The 18,164-nt window shown below is 43.1% G+C and overlaps 1 protein-coding gene across 1 annotated transcript; it reads left to right on the top strand.

Moving 5' to 3' along the window:
• Nucleotides 1-887: 887 nt before the first annotated feature.
• Nucleotides 888-12,931, top strand: LOC121189787 (protein Wnt-2b-A). The gene is made up of 6 exons (XM_041050245.1): nucleotides 888-936; nucleotides 1,693-2,364; nucleotides 5,394-5,614; nucleotides 8,955-9,232; nucleotides 10,230-10,494; nucleotides 12,142-12,931. The coding sequence occupies exons 2-6, from the start codon at nucleotides 2,183-2,185 to the stop codon at nucleotides 12,369-12,371; spliced, it is 1,176 nt and encodes a 391-aa protein (XP_040906179.1). The 5' UTR covers nucleotides 888-936; nucleotides 1,693-2,182; the 3' UTR covers nucleotides 12,372-12,931.
• The last annotated feature ends 5,233 nt before the right edge of the window (nucleotides 12,932-18,164 follow it).

Raw genomic sequence — 18,164 nt, 5'->3', positions numbered from 1 at the left:
AATCAATTGGATTAGTCCAAAACCCCTGCCTCTGTAAATCTCACCTTTATCCCTCCTTCACCCCAGTGCAGTGTTTAAACATAGCAGCCCCCATCAGTATTTTTCCTCTGAGGAGATGGTTGCCAGATTGGACCCCGTACATCAGGGCAAACTTTTCCTCCAACTGACAAGAAGGCACTTGACTCTGTTATTGTTTATGAAGAGAAAGCTGGGGTCAAGTTCACAGGCTGGGAGAGAGAAAGAGAGAGAAAGAGAAAGTCTGTTCCAGCTCCAGCCCCATGAGAGAGAGCATAACTCAGCCGTGTTTGTGCTTCCCTAATTCCTTTTGATTTAGCAGAAAATTGTGAGCTGAGCTGCAGCGCACAAATATTCACCAGAGCTTAGCTTCTTTGCCTCACCTCACGGCCCCTCACAAACCTGTACCCACTCCACTATGTGTGTTTGTGTGTGTCTCTGAAAATGTTGAAAACTGTGTTTGTGTGTGTGTGTGTCTCACTCTGACAGCAAGCTGCCTGCCGAGCTCTGAGCAGAAATACAAATGTCTCTAAAATGAGCTTAGCGTTAACAGGAGCTTTGGCATAAATACTAGAACTGTTTTCTCAAGCTTTTGATGAAATAGCAGTTTGCGACAGCTATAGTTAATTCTAATAGTTTCAATACCGACAGGGATTTTCCTGATTTGTTAGTATTACCGGGTCAGCTGAATCAACTGTGGCATTTTCAATCCAATATCACAAACTCCCAAGAGGAGTTCAAGTCTACGCTGATAAAAACTGCATGAATTAGTGTCTGTAAACAAGTCAAGAAGTGGTTTCTGAGCCTTTAATCTGTCAGGAGCCAGGAAAGGACAAACAGAAACATCAGAGATTTGATGTCAACACACTGCCAGGCCTGAACACAACCTGAAGACACACAATCAAAAGCATGGGAACAAAGGTAAGGATGGTCACTCTCCAGGGACAATATACAGAGTGTATATGAGTGCATGTGTGTGTGCACGTATGCTTTATTCCAGCGCTGTCTCAGCACTCTCTCTCTTACACATGTGGTTCATATTTAAGCCATAGTGCTGTTCCACTGGACGATTTGGCTCTGGTCTCCCAGTCCCACATTCCCTGCTTTTTTCTCTGTCTTTGACTTCTGCAAAGCTTCAGGTGGTGCATGACTACAGACATAAAAATTATTTAAATAAGTATTTGTTATTTATAATAACTTAAAATGGTGTCACAGATATTCTTACTTTACATTTCCCACCACATTTGTGCATGCTGCTCTCTCATTATACATTTTCTACAATAAATGTTTGCATTTTGCAGCATTTCACATTTGAAAAAAAAAAAAAAATTAAGGGGACCATAATAAGAAAGAAAAATGAAAAAAAAAATAGATATATAAATATATATTAACACATTTTTCTTGTGATTTAATTATCCGGTTGTAAAATAAAGGCGCCATCATTAATTAGAACAGGCTAATTTCTGTCTGTGGTTACAGATGAACTCCTCACATTAGGACCGTCCCCTCATCACCAACCCTCATCGCAGCACCAACACACGCACTCCTCTCCATCCATCCCGCTTTAATACCTCCTTCCTAGTCAAACTCTGTAACCCCTACATCTGCCCAATGGGCGAAAGGAACTATCGGCAGCGAGCCCTCCCTCATCTCTCTCTCTCCCTCTCTCTCTCACAGCTCTGACTCTGTCCACCGCGCACTGATAAAGGAGAGGTCCGGTGCGAGCATCCGACCCAGCGCAGAGTCACACAGCCGACAGAACCGCAGCCAGTCTCGCATCTACCAACCTTTGACTCCAAATTTAATTCGGACCTTTTTATTTTTTAATGCTACAAACCAAAGGATAGGTGTTTGGGGAGCTGACTGGAGAAGTGAAACAGCCGACACTTGTTGTCAAGTAAACCCCCTGTCCACAGCCAGAATTGCTCAGTGGAGAGTTTGGTGCGCACATGGCACCGAAAGAGCGCTCCTCACACTCCTGACAACCGCGCAACATGGAGCCATATACTGGATAACGAGGCCTACCTACTGAATGGGTGCTTAACCTACTTCACATCAAACCTTATTGAAGCTGGGCAGTTTCTTCTGAAATCCAGTTTTTTTTGTGTGTGTGGGAACTTTTGGTGGTAAAAAAACAAAAAAAAAAAAAAAAAACCAGCACAGAGCCATGTTGGGTTTAAACAGAATTCTGAGCCTCCGGGCTGCGCGGATTCGGAGCTGTGGATCGCCGGGAGTCAGACTCTCATCACGGTCTTCTTCATGCCAAAACTCCGGTGCCAGTTCAAGGATTTACTGTGCGTGTCTGTTGCTGCTGCTGCTGGTAACGCCTCGGGTGGACTCTTCATGGTGGTGAGTCTCCATCCATCACACCTTCAGGGCTGTCTGCCAGCAAGATTTATAGAAGCTGAATTTGTATGTGATCTTCCGGAAGAAACGATTAAGTAAATGTATGTAAAAGAGTTTGTCATTATTATTATTATTATTATTATTATTATTATTATTATTATTATTATTACATCAAAATCTTAAAACCTGTTTTATATAGATTAAAAAAAAATAATAACTAAAATTTAAGGTAGGCTCTAACTGTCGGATAAAAGGAAGGTAAGAAAATGCCACACGACTTGAACGTTAATTCATCACCGATCTTAATCATTTGAAACGGAGCTGGGACTGCTGCCTGGCTCTTGGTCTTTCGTTACAAACTTCAAGGATTCAAGCTGCCAACGAATTTAACTTATGGTGACTATTTTAATAAACCTTTTCCAAATGCAAAAGCAAATCTCATTCCAATTAATCCGGATCAGCGATTTTCCAACAGCAGACGCACGAGGCCATTATGAGGGTTTGAGGGTGGGTATCGGTTAATTTATTATCGCGGACACAGGCCGACGGTGCTTTTCTCATCAATGTTGCAGCGCAACTTTGCCGGCAACATTTTAAACTTTATTATTCTCCTGCTTATTTGTGCATTTTTTTTGCCCCCCTGCAAATAATTTAAAGGCATGGGGGTTTATTTAAAAGGAGTTTCATAGGCTGCGATCTGTAACGAATGACTTGCACTGCCTTGCAATTTTTATGAGGTAACGCTCGCAAAGAAAAACTATAAATGTGTTTTTTTTCTGTCATCATTTAATTTAATTCCAATTGACTTGCTTCTGAAAAAAAAAAAGAGTAAAGAAACAAGATGAGGCATTAACAGTGAAAATAACCTAAATTATGAGTTTGTGAATCAGATTCGGGCTTCTTCAGGATTTTGTCCCTAAGATGCATTTTCTCCGTGTCAGTTTGTTGGCCTGCCATATTGAGCAATAATAATAGAGCGATAAATGTAATTTATGCCGGCGCTGTTGGCTGGACGCGTGTTCAGCTCAGCTGGAGCCTGCATTAGACAAGGCAGAACAGTCATTAATTCACCAGGTACCACACACACACACACACACACACACACACACACACACACACACACACACACACACACACACACATACCCACACATACTCACACAAATGACTTCACTAAAATACCCCAAAACCAGCCATCTAGAGCATAGGTGAGGGGTGAAAAAATATCTCATTGCCTGCGTAATAACATACGTGAAAATGTCCATGTGTGTGAGTGTGTTTATAGGAGAAGTGTCTGTGTGTGGGCGGGTTGGGGGGTGATGGAATGCCTAATAGTTTGTGTAGATTAAAAGCAGTTATGGGGAGTAGTGGGAAGAGTGTGTGTAAAGGCTTTGGCTGGGCATTATTGGCTTTGAGGGGAATTTAGTGGAGGAGATACAGTATTTAACTGTTTATTGCATTTCGGTGGGTGTACAGTAAGTGATGATATGGATAGATCACCCCAGGAGGGTCACAAAAGTGATTGTGGGATGTTGCAGCTTGTATAATCGAATATAAATACATTAGTTTATAATGCATACATTTGACAATTGTTATAAATCTTATTGTGAAATAATGACCACCAATAGCCCTCAATTATTTCTCAAGGGTAATACATTTGTGCGTAATGCTGATGTTCATCATCTTGTGTGTGCATGTCTGCACCAGACTTATGTTTGTTGTGGCCAAGACATCTTATGACTCTTTCATCCATATATCCAAGTAATGCAACTTGATTCTGATGACCATTAACTCACTTAGTCTGAGCATACTCAGCTAAGTGGGCAGGAAACCTAAAAACTATATAGTAAAATGAATTCTTACTGATAATGCAAATAAAAAATGATAAGATCATTAATTTTTTTTTTAAAGGTATTTCTCATTTGATCCAAGTTGACTTGAAAAGATGACAGTGCAGCAAGAGATAAATAGAATATACAGAATTTGTGGCTACATCATCAGATGTCAGTTGAAACCTTCGTTGCCCCTATTTGTCTCTTACTTGTCTTTTGCCCGTGATCCACAGTATAGTCGCAGGGCTTTACAGCATGTTATTTTAGACCTGTGGATAATGATTTACTATCCTATAAAATCCACAAGTCCTCCTGACTTTCAGAGAGAAAGAGAGAGAGAGAGAAAATTAAGTGTGAATTGCTGCTCTGGGTCTTTCCTTTGATGAGCACTCTGTTCTTATTCCTCCTCTCTAATCCCACTCTGGGGAGCAGAGAGCCTCTAGTCTCAATCTTCTCGCCCGGCCTCATAAAACACGACCACACAGCTACACGTTCCTCTGACCTCCCCCTTGCTGACCCGCCAAAGCCATGCAGCCACCTAGCTGCAAGAGTTCTCATGCACACACGCACACACACATTTAGGCAGGTTACATTTAGTTTTAGAGTTTATTTTGGGCACGCTCAATGCAGCATTTATCTTGATAGGATACTGTAAAAGTCTGTTTTACTAGGACATGGAGAAAGATTGGAAGAAGCTCACAGGAGAACTGTGAGTAAGATGAGAGCGCCCAGGCAGAAGACAGAGGACTAAAGTGAGTAAATGGGGTCTTAGTTTGACAGGGTTATTGGAGGCCCCCAGACTTCTTGCTCTGATTTGTGACGACATGATTTCAACTATCCTATTGGGAAACATTTAAACACACGTACACATGCAGGTCTTGTGGGGAGAGGTTAAGTGCTTATTTATTTGGAGAGTGGAGTAAATGGTTTCCACTCCCCTCCTACTCGCAAACCTTAAACTGTTAAGTGTAGTGAACTCTGACTCAGACAGGACTGCAGCTCTCTTTCATGCCGCTCACCACCTTTGAGTGTGTCCACATGTGTATACACCTACTACGTGACGGCACCTATGTGTACTCATCCATTGCAATATTCTATCAATCACTGCAGTACATTGTATTCCCATCTAGTTCAGATAAAGCTTATGTATCCCATGTTAGTGTTGATTCAGTTCAAAACCGCCTTTTTTTTTTTTCTTTAGGTACATTGGTGCGCTTGGGGCCCGTGTGATCTGTGACAACATCCCAGGCTTGGTGAATAAGCAGCGGCAACTCTGCCAGCGGCACCCAGACATAATGCAGGCCATTGGTGAGGGAACCAAGGAGTGGATCAGAGAATGCCAGCACCAGTTCAGACACCATCGCTGGAACTGCAGCACACTGGACCGCGACCACACTGTGTTTGGACGTGTCCTGCTACGGAGTAAGTCCATGTGTGTCTAGACGTCTGCCTGTCTGATTGTTGATTGTGTGACCAACAAGTATGGATACTGAGCCCCATCTGTTGCTACCTCACTCCTCATTCTCACCCTCTTCACTGTTACTGCCTTATCTCTCCCTTCTCCGCTCAGTCCGTCTCCCCTCACTCTGTTCTTTCTGCGATCTTTTCTTCTCATACTCACGTATGCTGGTGCTCCGTGTTTATAGTCACTAATGGACTGTTGTAATGCCTTACGCCTCGTCAATAAACACACAGGCTTTGAGACGGGGGCTTGTCGTCATTTTGTTTTTCCACTCCTGCCAGACCTCTCCGCTTTGTAACAGATGCATGTTAATATACATACGTTTCCCGTCTTTGTAGCCAGTGCATGTATAATTCCTCCTTATGAAGGGTGTTATGATTGCCTACAGTCTCAATCCTGAACACTTATTAAATCACACAGGGACAGGGGGTCATTAATAACACTGCATAGCCAAACTACATTGTATCTTGAAGTCAGCTAGATATTTTGCATTAGAGATTAAATGATAAGTTTGTCATCATGCCTTTAATGGCAATGATCTGCAATAGTCAGTGTAGATTATTACTGCTGCATTTTGAATGTACTAATGTACACCCTTAAATCACTGTGGCATGTAGCATAACATGCAAAGATAAGTACTCTATGATACTACATCTTTAGGATTATAATCTTGGATTATGCTTTTTCTACTTTGTTGCATTTGAGCAAGGAACTATCTGAAATGCTTTATTTACAGGAGTTCACTGTAGTGTATCTGTATACAGGCTGCATAAAATGTGCAAAAAAAAATGTGCAAATTATAGATGTCTCTACAAACTTAGTTTCTGATGGTACTGACTCTCCTTGGCTTGTTACTGTCCCTCTTCCAGCCATCCTAAGCATGTGTGGGGGCTAACGATGCATGGAAAAAAGTAGCAGATATGGAGATACAGGCTGTGTGTGTGTGGTGGAGAGGAATAAACAGTAATGTAGATGTAAATATTTAGAAAGATATTCTCACTGTCAGACAAACAGCGCAGGTTTGAATGATGACCAGCAATGCCCTCCTCCATCCTCCCCCACGTACGCCCCCTCAGCACCCACTGCCCCCTTCTCCTCACCCCACAGATGAAACGGGACATTCCAGTGAATAGAGAACAAGCAGGTTGGATCATACAAACTCTTCTGGCCCAGGACTGGTTCAGTTTGAAGAGTGAGCGCGTGCCTTATTTCTGGATATAAATGTATAAGTGCCCCACCTCACAATCAGTCAATCATTAATAGGTAAAAAAAACAACAACTTTGTAGTGTTTTTTTGAAGTGCTGATACTTGAGTATTTCCATTCTTATGTTGTTATTAGTTACTTTACAGAACAGTGTTTGCTACAACTATGCTACAGCATTTAAATACAAAAATATATATATATTTCTGAGAATGGTCAGAAACAGAAGCAGAAACAAATGTACAATGCACCTTTTGCTAACCTGCAACTGTGAGCTAAGCTGATATAACACAAGATTAAGTCTAACACTCTGTTTACACAGGCTGTGTAGTGAGAGCAGCGGTGCAGCAGCTTTAGTTGTTCATCAGTGTCTATGAAGGCTCGAAGCTAGGATGCATTCAGCCACCGGAGTGTTGTGAGGTGTTGCCACCCACATTTTGGCAACGCTTAGAGAAACAAGTGCCTCAGGTCACAGTTACACATATGAAGCACTGGTCTGTGTAGACAAGTGTATTTATTAAAATAAAAGTGGATCTGCTCTGTCTGATGTGAGACGGATGACTGAAAAGCACGTCTGAAAGGCATTCTGTGTGGACAGGGTTTAAAGCAGAGGTGTCCAAACTGTTCCACAAAGGGCTGTGTGGCTGCAGGTTTTTGTTCCAACCAATCAAGAGCACACAGTTTTACCAATCAACTGTCTGAAGAGTGAGATCAGTTGATTAAATGAGTCAAGTCCGGTGTGCTGCTGCTTGGTTGGAACAAAAACCTGCAGCCACACGGCCCTTTGTGGAACAGCTTGGACACCTCTGGTTTAAAGGCACACTAGCAATACTCTAGAGACTGCAAAGTTAATTACAGCCCGCTATACAACATTGAGGGTCAGAATAGGGTCAATTTTGATGTTCTTAGAGACTTAATAGCAGTGGGGCTAAAAGTTTAAAGCCTCTAGAAAGAGTGGTGCTACAGCACAGGACTTGTGGGTCATTTAGTCACAGCAACATTCCCATTACAGAATGAGATACTGTGTATGCAGAGTTGATATTTCAGCCTGTGTGGGGGTACAAAATAGAAAGAGTTCATCTTCTGGGGATCATGAATGTACTTAGTGCATTTCATGGCAAGTAATTATTTATTAAAAATGACTTGCTGATGTTACCCGTAAAAAAATAAAAATAAACTGAAAGGTCACATGGTCAGCAAAAACATCTAGATTCATCCTCTGGGAACCGTGAATTTCCACAGCAAATTTAGTAGAAATCAAGCTATTAGTTTTTGAAATAACTTTTCATAACATTTCATAACATTGATCAAAGCATTGATTCCAGATGGTCAGTCAGGGAGCAAGACAAGAATCATCAGGAGCCATTAAATCTTTAACAAAGGCCATGGCCGATAGCTGTTTAAATATTTTTGCTTGTTACTGACAGACTATCTGACTGACTTAGACCATATGAGAATAATGTTGACAATAAAGTAGTCTCTCTTGACTTTGATTACAGAGGCACCAAGTGAAAACCACTTATGCCTGTTGGGTTGACCATATGACTTGAGAGGTTCTTAAGCCTCTTGCTGCCATGTTGCTTTTTGGGGCATTCATTCCCACAAAAATCAACTGTGCAAAAGGCAAGTGTGACCAAACACTATGTCTAATTCTCTATGTGTCTTTGGCCACACAATAGATGAGTCATATTCTAAGGAACTAAAGAGACTAGCAAAGAACAGATGAGCACAGCAATGGTAGATAATGCTGTCATGACATCACCCTGGTGCTGATGAATGGGGTATCACTGTGTCTGTCTTTAAACAATTTATGTGAGCAGAGGAGAGCCCCACAGCTAGAATTATTTCCATGATAATATTTAAACAGAGCTGTCCTATACTTCACATCAGGCCTGATATGTCCTCGTCAGCTGCACCTTCACATCCTGATGGCTCACACCCAGGCCTGGTCATGCTATTATATTTATCTGTGTATGCATGTTAACATGTGAACTGCAAAGCTGTAAGACTTTAAGTCTTGCAGAGTCTCATGTATTGCATGATATGTGTAACCTCTGTTTCTTTTTCCTTCTGTGCTTTCCCCCTCTCCCTTTCTCAGGCAGTCGTGAAGCAGCATTCGTCTATGCTATCTCCTCAGCGGGAGTCGTGTATGCGCTAACTCGTGCCTGCAGCCAGGGGGAACTGAAGACATGTAACTGCGACCCACACAAGCGTGGACGGGCTAGTGATGAGAGAGGAGAGTTTGACTGGGGTGGCTGTAGTGATAATATAAACTACGGGATTAAATTTGCCAAAGCCTTCATAGATGCCAAAGAGAGGACTGTTCGAGATGCACGGGCACTCATGAACCTTCACAACAACCGCTGTGGCAGAATAGTAAGTGTGATTACAACATCAATTCACCCTCATATAAAAATAAATAAAATATTTTAAACCTTACATCCAGTGGTATACCAAGCTATGCAGATTTTTGTTTTATTTGCCCAAGCATTGATAGATGTACAGCTAGTATTAACATGCAAACTCTGGCAGCATGATGTGGGTAATGATCATGTGCCTTTGCATTTACACCTAGTATTAATAAGCATTCTCATGGTCTGGATTCCACCGAATCTCTATATGCAAATCTGACAGGTGGAAGAGGGCAAATAATGGAAGGTGAAAAGTGACAGTATCAGTTTTTTTTCCTTAACAATGAAGCCAAACTGTACAGACTCCATTCACACCCTGCTGGGATCCAGTCTCAATGCGAGCCAGAACACCTGCTGACGATGCGAGCCAGAGCACCTGACAGCATTGCCAATTGCAATACATTCCGAGTGAATTTTAGGGCTGTCACTTTTTATTTGACATTCAAACTACCGTTCAAATATGTAATCGTCTCTCCAGTTTCAAACCTGTTAGCGTATAAGCATCAACAAGCCGTATCTTGTACTCCAGCAGGGGGTGTTGGTAAAATGCACTGTGCTTCTCAAGCGACGAGTTAATATTTCACCATGATTTAAAAGAAATCCGTGCTAGGGCAAAAGCAAGCAGGGCAGACTTGTAAATACATCAGAGGGTGGATGCACGGCTCTGTGCGGACGTCCATGTGCCTACCAATTTGTTGTGTCCACATGGCCACTGCGCATGTCTGCACCAAGCAGACTCCAAGTTGACCAGAAAGTAGTTTAATAAGAATCACCTAACTAGTGGGCCGACAAGAAGTTGAAAATTAAACTGGTTGGACATCAGACAGTTAAAAGTTAAAAGACAAAATAGAGATACAGAAAGTGAAAAAAATGTTCTCCTGTAATACAGTTAAAAACAGCTCTTTAAGAATTAATGATGGCTTTACATAATGACCAATACCCACTTCTCTCTATTTATTTAGGCAGTAAAGCGATTCATGAAGCTGGAGTGTAAATGTCACGGAGTGAGCGGCTCTTGCACGCTACGGACATGTTGGATGGCCATGTCAGACTTTAGGAAGACTGGTGACTACCTGAGGAGGAAATACAACGGGGCCATCGAGGTGACAATGAATCAAGATGGGACGGGCTTCGCTGTAGCCAACAAAGCCTTCAGGAAGGCTACCAAGAACGACCTGGTCTACTTTGAGAACTCTCCAGATTACTGCCTGCAAGACAAAGCAGCAGGTAAGACAGCAGAGAGAGAAAAGAAGAACAAGGTAGACTGGACTCTGTGTCTGGACTAGACACAAAGAGGCAGTTTCTCATGGATGTTGATGGATTACCGCGACTGTGTTATGTGTATGTTGTGCGTATGTTCATGCATGACTAGTGTGTTTGTGTGTGTGAATGTCAGTATGTGTGTGTGTGTAATGGTAGTCAAATAACACAGCAGGACTCCTGTGTGATGTCTGTGGAAGCCAATATCCTTGTACCCTGGGGACATGGTTGTTCTGTGACCACCTGACCTCTGTCAGTTGCTGTCAACACACACATTTATGTATACACACATATACACAACCCCATGGTCAGAGGGTGCGTTGATCAACCTATACATGATGCAGCTAATAACCTATGACTGTTCCTGATCGGCCTGTTGATGGATGAGAAGCCCGCCAGACAAACTTTTGAGATATTTGACATCATCACGTCCATCATTGAGAAGCTCTGTCCAATTCTCCTCCGCCCTCGCTCCCTTTGTCTGCTTCACCCTTCGTCCCTATGTCCATCCTCCCCCTCTTTCTCACCTTCCCAGTGGAATCCACAGCCTAGGGACACAAGCAGCTAATTTAAAAAAAAAAAAATCACTTCTTTCTGTCTGTCACAGCCTCTCTCACTCTCTGTCTATCTGAACTAAGCGTAGCTGGAGGGCAGAGTGGGCCTCAGAGTGTGAGAGCCTGTCTGTCTGTCACGCTCCACTGTCCATTTAACCCACACACACACACACACACACACACACACACACACACACACACACACAGAGTGGCTTCAAAGGGAGCAGTGGCTTGGGAAAGGCAGTGTAACTATAGTCCACTCTACCAACACTGCATAGTTGTGTGTGTGGCTCTGTTGTTCTATGGGCAGCTTGTTGTGATAAGTAGCCGTTCAAACAGGGAGCTTCTCACACCAAACACCAGCACTAATCTCTGTGGGGATGACATTCACGTAAGACACAGACAATATGCCATTGCATTTGGTAATAGCCAGACAGCCAAACACGATGATACACTCTACGCTGATGGGTAGCATACTTCTACAGATCAAACATCAAACTCGAGACCTTAAGTGAAAGTATATGTTGTATTCAGTATTTCTGTTTTTAACTTCCTTTAACAAATACCATTTCCCGCAAGATCAAGAATGTCAAACAATAATTATGAGCAGCTGAGCTGAAAAAAAAAAAAATACTGAAAAGAACTGGAGAAGTGACAACAAGGTACTGGCAATACATCTGCAAAATCACCATCACTGGCATCTACATCTGAATAAAACCAAATATTAGCCCTAAAAGAATCAATCCACCTAATTTAAAAGGGTCCATACACAGTTTCATTTGTTAAGAATGTAATCAGTGTACTTCCACACTGGACGAATGTCATGAGAGCTGCAGTTTTTTTTGTGAAAGTGATCATATGAAAAGAGCTGATTAACAATTTTTTGATCAATTAATCAAGTAATCATTTCAGCTCAACTGTACTTAGGACTTTGGCTCCATAGAAGTGATCGACCAGTTGCTTTTCTTTCAGTCGAAGTGAAGAATAAAAGACCAAAGAAAGAAACTAGCATTGGTTAACCTTTGGGTTCCTTTAGTTAAGTCTTTTGTGCTCTGCGCAGGTTCCTTGGGCACAGCTGGGCGGGTCTGCAATAAGACATCACGCGGCACAGATGGCTGCGAGGTCATGTGCTGTGGACGGGGCTACGACACCACGCGAGTCAAGCAAATCACCAAGTGCGAGTGCAAATTCAAATGGTGCTGCGCTGTGGAGTGTAAGGACTGTGAGGAGGCCGTGGACATACACACATGCAAGGCCCCCAAACGAGCCGAATGGTTGGACCAGACCTGAGGACACGCCCCCTCCGCCCCCTGTTATGCAACCCCACCCCTTTCCCCTTTGCAGGACATCCTGTGGAACATGGCATTCTGGGAAAGTTTGCCCGAAAGTGCTCTGCATCTCCGCCCTCCCCTGCCCCCACCTCAGTTCATCATTGCATGGCTTTTCTACCTGTCTCTGTGAAAGCACTAGAATTCAGTACCCATCAATATGAATTAATACCCATTACCCCTGTTTGTGAATGGCCTTGTGACTGAGCTGCTGGGATCAGATGATGAACAGTGAAACCAGTGAACACTTTGGGGTTCGGGTGGATTGGGCTTTTATCAAAGATTCAGTCCAGATGGCCTTTTTTCTAGTGTGTGGTTCTGAGTTAAAAATGGTTTGCTGCTTTCATGATGCTTTAAAGACACATTTTTACATTAACTGAGCCTTCAAACATATCCAGTATTATTACAACAACTTCATATACTCACGTAACTTTCTTTTCTTTTTTTCTGGGGAAATACACTTTTATCTACCAAAAAGAAAACTTGGCTGGACTTTGGGAAGTAGCTTGACAAGTGCACTTTGAGAAGTGGACATCTAAGTGTAAGTTTGGCTCTGTGTGGCCAAACAGAAGTCCAGGTAGAGGACTACCAGAGGACATGGAGATGGACACCAGATGAATAAATGGACGGATGCATCATTGGAACTTTGAATGCAACTGTAACAAAAAAAAACAAAACAAAAAAAGAAAGCTGTTTAAAAGTGATTTATTTAAATTGTAAAGTGTTGTTTCATTTCTCATCTGCGGATGAGACTGCACTACATTGGCTGACACGAGGAGAGAGAAGAGCACTCCCATTATTATGATTATACAGTGTACTTTAGTTTTCAGTGTGTTAGACGACAAACTGCCGCTGAGAAGAAGAAGAAGAAAGCCTGGATAGTCATTCAGTCACACATAACCACCACATCAGACAGATTTTACTTCTCTGCTCTGCAGCTTGCTTGTATAACATTGTGTATATTGCCTTATCTAAACAGATGTTCATATGAAATATATGGTGCATTAGTATGACACTGGAATCTTTGTTTTTTGTTCAGACAGACAAATGTAGAGGCTGAAGAGAAGGAAGAGACTAGATAGTGCCCACAAAGCAGAACTAATCAGTGTGACCGAGCAGGATAGTGAGTAAGTTCTGTTGTACTGCTGTCATAACGCGCCGTGTTATTCCCATCACACACACACACACACACACACACACACACACACACACACACACACACACACACACACACACACACACACACACACACACACACACATCTCCTCACCAGCATGAGTTGAGAGACACTGGGGTAGTAATAATACAATCTATGTCCGTAACAAAGACTGATTCTGTGTGGATCGGGGTGGGGTGTGTTATATCAGTCAAGGGGAGGGAAGTGTTTGATTAAAGGCCCAGCCTAAGCCCTAACCCCTGCTGGCCTCATCCCACCCCTTGCTATGTGGAATTCCAGGTGGGTCCCAGGCTAATGACTAGATGGCTGTAATTACCCGGGGCTGTTGATAGCTAGTGATTGGACATGGTCGTGCCACAGAGGACCTAGTGTGGGCTCCTGGTGGGACCACATTTAATCAAAGGCTTCTTGGCCGGCTTATCAAAGGGAATACTTTCCAGCAATCTTCTCTGCCTCAGCCCCCTCTGCTTCCCAGACTCTTAGTCCAGTTCAGTCTGTTATATTAGAGCCCAGAGACTCCTGATGACATGAATTCAAAAGGACAGTGCTCACCGGTGTAAAATTAACACAAAAGTAGTGGGAAAACAAAGCTGCACAAAGACAAAACGATACAGCATTGTTTCATTGCCTTTTTGTTGAGCAAAACCAGCAGCATCTTTGCTGTTAAAGTTCTAACGCTGCTGTCAATATGTACAGACGATAAGATCATCTCTCTTTGCCCAGGCCTGTAGATACCTTAATGCAGAAGACAGCAGCTGAGACGAAAAAAAAGAAAATTGCTCTCCTGAGCTTCCTCAATCAGTACTGGTCCATTCTTGTGATACTGCTTCATAATCAAGGTTAGGCTACTAATTATTCACTTTTGAGTCTGCCAACCTCAACTGCCCCAGAAAGAGCCCTCAACATCCTACGAGTGGTCTTTTAATAGCCACAGGGAGGGGGTCCATTTTGTTAGATAAGATAAGCTTTATTGTCCCTCAAGGTAATATTATCAAGTCATTCCAGTCAGTGAGACTATTCTAGTGCCAGCGTCCTGTGGCAGAGTCTATCTGTGTCCTGGATGCCAGGCTGAGAGCATTCCTGTTGCAGAGTATCACAGGCAAACCATTAGTCTTCACAGCTGGCAGGCAGCACTGTGGGCGAGGAAGAGGAGAGGGAGGCAGTACTGACTGAGGGCACAGAAATGGCAGCAAGCAACACAAGAGATTTAAAGGACACTTTTGGACTATCATGACTTGGACCTTATTTTAATAGGTCTGGCCATCAGCTCTATTGGCTGGGATAACAATGTGCTCATCAAATGAATTGCTGACATCTGGGAATGTGGCAACATTACTAAAAGAAGTCAGACAGGGCAAGAAACATGAGCAGTTCGATGACTATACAGGTTTTAATCAAAACTCCAGGTTAGTCAAACTAATATGGAAGAAGAAGAAAAGACCAAAAGTGATATTACCACACAAACGCTGCAAAAATCCATGATATTTTACAGACCAGCTTTGTGGTACATCTTTGACCAGCCACACACCCACAGTTTTCCTACCTTTCGCCAAAATGAAGCAATGTCTAACCATTTTTCAGATGTAAGAAATGAACTTAGTGAGTAAAGTGTTATCATAACCAATAAAAATAAAAAAGATGGCCAAAACTATAAAATAAGACCCAAACTTTAACAAACAAAGAATTATCCCTTGATTCCACAGCAAGGCCAAGTAATCTAACTGGGATCAAATCACAGGCACAAGTAATTCAGATCAAGCTGTGATCCAGCTGAATTGTAAAGGTTGTCCAGTTGTATAACATCGGCTACATACAAACTTGTACACTGACACACACATTGCTGCAGTATCTTTAGACTATTAGCCGCAAACACAGTGCACATGGCCCCAATCATTTTTTCAACATCAGTTATTCTCAACTGTGCCACCCCTTTATTTATACTTACACATATAACACTGCTATATTCTCTCGGTCTCTCCCCCTGTGTCCTGGTACTGACAGTTATGTAGATTTATCAGCCTTATGTCATGGCTGTAATGCATGTCAGTCTGAGCACTGGTTGCCAAATAACAACTACAACAACCCTGAGAATAGAGGATGAACTTCACTCCACTTACATACACACAAATGCATGCAAGTACACACACACACACACACACAAAACATCATGGAGTTAGAGAGAAAGGACAGGGCTCCACACCTAGACTGTTGACTCCAACAGTCCAGCTATAAAATCCAGCTTCTACTGAGAGACAGAAAAAAAAAGAGGTGTGAGACAGTGAGAACGAAGACGACGAGTCAAACGGATGGATGGAGGGAGGAGAGAAATGTATAGGGTTACTTAGAGAGCTGGCGGGCATGTTTATCAGCAGATCTTAATCTGAGCAGAAAGAACGCGTTCCCCACAATTCATCATCATTACTTGCCCCACCTGCCACATCTCCCTGACTGCCTTCCCTCCACCTCCCTCCTGCTCCAAGACTGATTCAAGCTTCGAGACCCTACCAACAATGCCCCAATAACATTCACCTTGGGGTGGTCCGGGTGTCAGCCATACGATCTGTTTTGCACACACATCCACATGTACATACCTGCAGGCTGGGATAGCACCCCCTCAGAACCCCCTGAGTTCACCTATCACTCTCAGCATGCTAGTGAGCTTTTCTACCCTGTCATTCACTGTGCGTGACCAGAGAGTGCATGCAAACATATAAGTGTGTGTATGTGTGTGCGCAAAGGGATGGGTTTAGACCTCAGGGCCAGTACAACCTGGGTCATTTTTTTTTCCCAGAGGCTGGAAGGGTAGTCTGGGGAGGTCAGGGGTCATAAAGTTTAGGTGTATCAACAGAGAACCTTCAGCACTATGAACGACCACCAATGATCTGTCTCCTGTTGACACCTCCTAAACATTAACAACTTACTCATGTAGCTAAGCTCATCTCTGGCTTGCCAGCAAAGAGGCAAACTCAGAAGAACACCTGCTCTGCTAGATTAAAACCTGGCCTGCAGTGTAGCTGCTGACAGTGTCAACTCTCCCATCTTTCATCCTTTTGCTCTGCCTCTGTCCGATAGAGTGGGTGTCAGCCACTAGGTATTAGGTGGCGCAGTTTTGTTGGGAACAGGTTTGGATTGGGAGGCTGTGGGAGCAGTAGGAGGTGCAGATTTATTAGGGAGCTCAGACTAATATTTACGTGACCTGCCAGGACCCGAGGGGTGTAGAGAGTGTAGAGACAGAGAGGGAGAGAAAGTACGGGTATGAACTGCAGCATCTGCATTGAGGGGAAAAAGGGGATTACGACACAAAACACTTATCTGCTGAAACCAAGAGCAAAAACTGTCCTCCCCTCACTACCCACATTCCCTTTAGCCCCAGTTCCCCCACGTTCACTAACTGCTCCCTTTGCTCTGTCATTTCCTATAATAGTTCACGGCAACAAATTTTGATATTCATCATAGAGAACCCCTAAAATATCACAGCAACAACTGCAGTTCTCTTTCCTCAAAAAAATGGTCCAACAGGCAACAGGTTGCCAAATCAGTTCTTTGATCTGGCAAGTTGCTGACAAAAAGAATAAAACCGGAATTTTCCAAACAATTTCACTCCATTTGTGGAGCAATATTTCAGCACCCACTCACCATTGCATGTAAGACATTTCCGGAGCTTCTATAATTGCTCCAACTACTGACACATAGAACCACATGCAGGTTGACCTCAATGAATTTTCCGCAAGCAGAAAGCCTGTGTGACACACCACAGCTCCAATTTGTCATCCGTAATTTATCTGTGATATAACTCACTCACTGCGAGGCCAGAAGTCAAGCTGAGTGTTGCCTGGCAGTATATTGTGCAGGTTCGACTCGCAGACAGCCACCACGAGGGTTAAAGGACAAAGAGTGCTGGTGCTGAGCCTGAGCCGGACATTTAGAGGCGGTGAATTCTTCACCGTACAAGGTGTGGGCTGCAATGTGACGAGGTTTGTATATGCGTGTGACAGTGTGAGTGTGTTTATCTCCCTCCCTGTGTGGGAATTTACAGACACACCTCGCAAGGCACAAACAACAGTGACCTGGAAAAATAGTCGAAATTCCACCAACATACCAGGGAATCTAGGGGTTTGGGGTTGACAATACACACTGACACACGGACAACGGGAGAAAGAGGTGTGGGAAACAGGAGAGATACAGGGTCAGGGTCAAACTGTGTAGGCCTCACAGACATAGATACCAGTGAGTGATACCAGCTGACACACACTGATGCTAACACTAACAGTGATACCATGGCTACCTGAGTGACATTGATAGATAGTGCTGAGCCATCCCAGCGTGCACACACAATCAAACCAAAACTCAGCTCATCCCTCTGACTTCCAATCAGGGATGTACTCTCTTAATCCACAAACTTCTGCTACTGGGAAAACAATGTTCTTATGTCTACACACTGAATAAAAAATAACATCAGACCCGTGACCTCTTAAGTGGCAAATGGGTGAAAGGTGAAAGCATCTACTGGAGTGTCTACCTATACTCAAACATGTTCACAACTGTGTGTTTATTGATGCTTTGAGTGGAGTAAATGTG

The sequence above is a fragment of the Toxotes jaculatrix genome, chromosome 2 (assembly GCF_017976425.1).
Source record: "Toxotes jaculatrix isolate fToxJac2 chromosome 2, fToxJac2.pri, whole genome shotgun sequence".
Taxonomy (NCBI): domain Eukaryota; kingdom Metazoa; phylum Chordata; class Actinopteri; family Toxotidae; genus Toxotes; species Toxotes jaculatrix.
This window is presented reverse-complemented; position numbering and strand designations above follow the sequence as displayed.

What these genes read in the sequence shown, in the direction of transcription:
- LOC121189787 (XM_041050245.1), top strand. Translation starts at nt 2,183, where the DNA reads ATGTTGGGTTTAAACAGAATTCTGAGCCTCCGGGCTGCGCGGATTCGG. An exon ending in TGGACGTGTCCTGCTACGGA is followed by an intron (nt 5,615 to 8,954) that starts GTAAGTCCATGT and finishes TCCCTTTCTCAG; the next exon opens with GCAGTCGTGAAGCAGCATTC. An exon ending in CCTGCAAGACAAAGCAGCAG is followed by an intron (nt 10,495 to 12,141) that starts GTAAGACAGCAG and finishes TGCTCTGCGCAG; the next exon opens with GTTCCTTGGGCACAGCTGGG.